The sequence below is a fragment of the Saprolegnia parasitica genome (genome assembly GCF_000151545.1).
Source record: "Saprolegnia parasitica CBS 223.65 unplaced genomic scaffold supercont2.950, whole genome shotgun sequence".
NCBI lineage: Eukaryota > Oomycota > Saprolegniomycetes > Saprolegniales > Saprolegniaceae > Saprolegnia > Saprolegnia parasitica.
In genome coordinates, this window is record NW_012157344.1 from 1 (window position 1) to 2,785 (window position 2,785).

The 2,785-nt window shown below is 59.5% G+C and overlaps 2 protein-coding genes across 2 annotated transcripts; both read right to left on the reverse strand.

Annotated features, from left to right (window-relative positions):
- Positions 1–58: 58 nt before the first annotated feature.
- Positions 59–895, reverse strand: SPRG_18061 (hypothetical protein; the record flags this gene model as incomplete). The annotated part of the gene is made up of 4 exons (XM_012357489.1): positions 59–228; positions 273–429; positions 477–736; positions 785–895. Coding segments are annotated over 4 exons (698 nt in total), but the record flags the coding sequence as incomplete, so codon positions are not given.
- An 852-nt stretch (positions 896–1,747) lies between these two features.
- Positions 1,748–2,783, reverse strand: SPRG_18062 (hypothetical protein; the record flags this gene model as incomplete). Its single annotated transcript, XM_012357490.1, has 5 exons — positions 1,748–1,913; positions 1,961–2,086; positions 2,131–2,180; positions 2,231–2,334; positions 2,378–2,783. The coding sequence occupies 5 exons, from the start codon at positions 2,781–2,783 to the stop codon at positions 1,748–1,750; spliced, it is 852 nt and encodes a 283-aa protein (XP_012212880.1).
- Between the last annotated feature and the right edge of the window lie 2 nt (positions 2,784–2,785).

Genomic DNA, 2,785 nt, shown 5'->3' on the forward strand with positions numbered 1-2,785 from the left:
TGCAAGCAAGAGACCTGGCCAGCACGACGACCACGCCGAAGGATATATGCGCAGGTACAAGAGCAGCGTCGCGGGCAAACAGGCGTTGGCGACGCTCCGGGCGACGGCGGCGCCGACGTATCCGAGCGACGTGTGGTACACCAAGATATAGCCAAGGCCGATATTGAGGAGGTTGGCCGCGATCGCGCAGTAGAGCATCGGGAGCACAATGTTTTGGGCTTGCAGCACCTACGCATGGCCATCAGCCTTGCAGTCCTCCTCGTCGGATGCACCTTCTTGAGGAGCTCGTAAAGGAAGAGGAAGGGTAAGCCGAGCAGCATGATTTGCGTAAACTCGCCGGCGTCGGCGGCAATGTCTTCGGGTTGGCGCCACCAGACGAGCATGGCCGCGCAGTTCCAGTTGAGAAGCGCGATGGGCACCATGGCGGCGCTACCGTAAGCGCATCGTACGTATAGGATCAAGGAAGATGGACGAACCCGAGCACGAGGACGCCGGTCTGGAAGAAGATACCGATCTCATGCAGCTTGTGGGCGCCAAAGGCTTGCGAGCAGAGCGTATCCATCGCAGACGCAAGCCCGAGGCCGATCGTGAGCCCCGTGAGGTTGAGGTACATGATCGCCATCGCCGCTGCGTCGAGGAGGAGCTTATCCTTGGACGCATCGATCGGGTCGTGGTAGTGGCCCACGAGCAGCAGCGTCGCAATGCCGGGCGCATACTCGAGGAAGAACGTCAACGTCTAATGCGGGCGAGATCATCCTCGTATGCGCAAGCATGCATGGCGTACCACGGGGTACATGAGCGTGAGGAGCTGCGCGAGCTCATCGCGGAGGACCGAGGTAGACGCCTTCTCGAGGCCGTCAGGGCCAAGCAGCGGCGACGCTTCCGTCACGTCCATCGCGAAAATGACGGTAACATGATGTGGCTAAAATCACGCATCACATGGGTGCGTACCCAAACGGCTCGAGAAAGGCGAGGTTACTTGCCGCTGCTCGTGGCGCGGGCGCCAACCACTGAAGCGCGCAGCAGGAATTGTTCCGTCAGCTGTCCAGCGACGTTGCAGGTGGTGCACCAGAATGGCCAGTGGCGACGAGTTGCGTGCTCTGAGCCTGTATTGCATCGGGTGAAGATACATGCAATAATGACAACCTTCTTGAGTAGATACACTGGAATGACGTGACTCGGCAGCGCTCTGTGCGCGCACTGGCGGCGACCGAGCATGTTGCTGACGACCCATTGCCAGAACTGGGTAGCACCACGGACGGTGGCCGGCGCGGAAGGCGACAACGCCCGTTGTACTGCGTATGTTGAGGCACCCACCGTCGTCGCATGGCATTCAGTCCGCAGTTTCCTCAGCAGCGACTCGTCAACGATCCGATTAGCGATCAGGACTTGGTGTGGCAGGTCTTCGCGTGTACCTCGTCAATGTATCAAGCGACTATCAAGGTATCGATCGGCACACGGCCAGGCGCACGCGACCGATCCGACTGCGCAGTCCACAGAAGTGCGCGACGGTTGTCACCTCTACAGTGCAGTACACTGGCACGAAGTGTTTCGAGTCGAGCTCGTGCGGCTCACTCTTGCGATGGATGGTCTCGGATGTGCTTTGTAGATCGCCACCATGCCGATCATTCATCACGTGGAAGAATGCTATGGCAGTCGTGAGCCACCACTCCATGCATTGCTTCGATAGCGAGCAAAGCTACCATCAAATCGCCTCTTGTTTCTTTACGAGAGTCGGGTCTACTAGCTACTGACTCCGCTCCAGTGACCGAGCCAGGTGGGCGAGCGCCCGGGACATGGCTTCACGCTCGCTGGTTCGGAACGACTTGGTGCCGAGGTTGGAGAGCGCGCGCATGTCCGTGTCTTTACTATCTGGCTCGAGCTCGATGAACGCAGCTTCCGGGTAGAGCGCTCTAGGCACAATTCTGCATGACGACAAACATCCACATGAGACATGTACCGAATCTCGGCCTCGACTTCCTGAACTTCCTTCTCGACGAGGCGCGTGACGTCTTCAGCGTACCACGCAAGGAGAAGCGGCAGGTCGGCCTTGAGGTCCTTGGCCTCGAGGAACACGGGTTTGTATCTACGCGCCTCTATTTCAACCGATGCGCGTGGGCCGCGACGTACATTTCAAGCAGCTGCGCCGCCATGTACGTGCCGTCAAAGTCGACTTCCGCCTAGTAGGTATCTCCTTCAGTGACCAAAAAGGATGGCGAGATGCACATACCTTGAAGCTAAACGTGGACGGCCCGACCCACTGCGACTGCACCGCGTACACATTGTCGATGGACGGCCGCGAGAGCAGAAGGGCCTTGATGCCTTGCTCGATCTCTACGCGACAGGATAGAATATCACACCATCGCAGGTCACGTACCCGCGTCGACAGACTGGCCCAAAAGGAAGCGCTGGTTCATGCGAATGAGCGAGACGGCGACGCCGCCTAGGAGACAGCCGATCCCGATACTCGCCGCGCTGTCCCAGAACGGGTTGCCGGTGACGTAGCTGGCGCCGATACCGCCAAGCGCGATCACAACGCCCGTGCACGCCGCGAGGTCTTCGAGGAGCACGGCCATCATGAAGGGGTCCTTGATCGTCTTGACGTGCTCGTAGAGCGAGACGTCTTTGGGCTTGGTCGCGCGCAGCTCCCGAACGGCGCGCGAGAGCACGTATCCGTCGATGCCGAACGACGCAGCGAGGACCGCCCAGACCTCCCACGTCAAGACGAGCTCGTCGGGCGTCGGCGGGTGGACGAGGCATTGGATTCCTATAGCATATATCATTT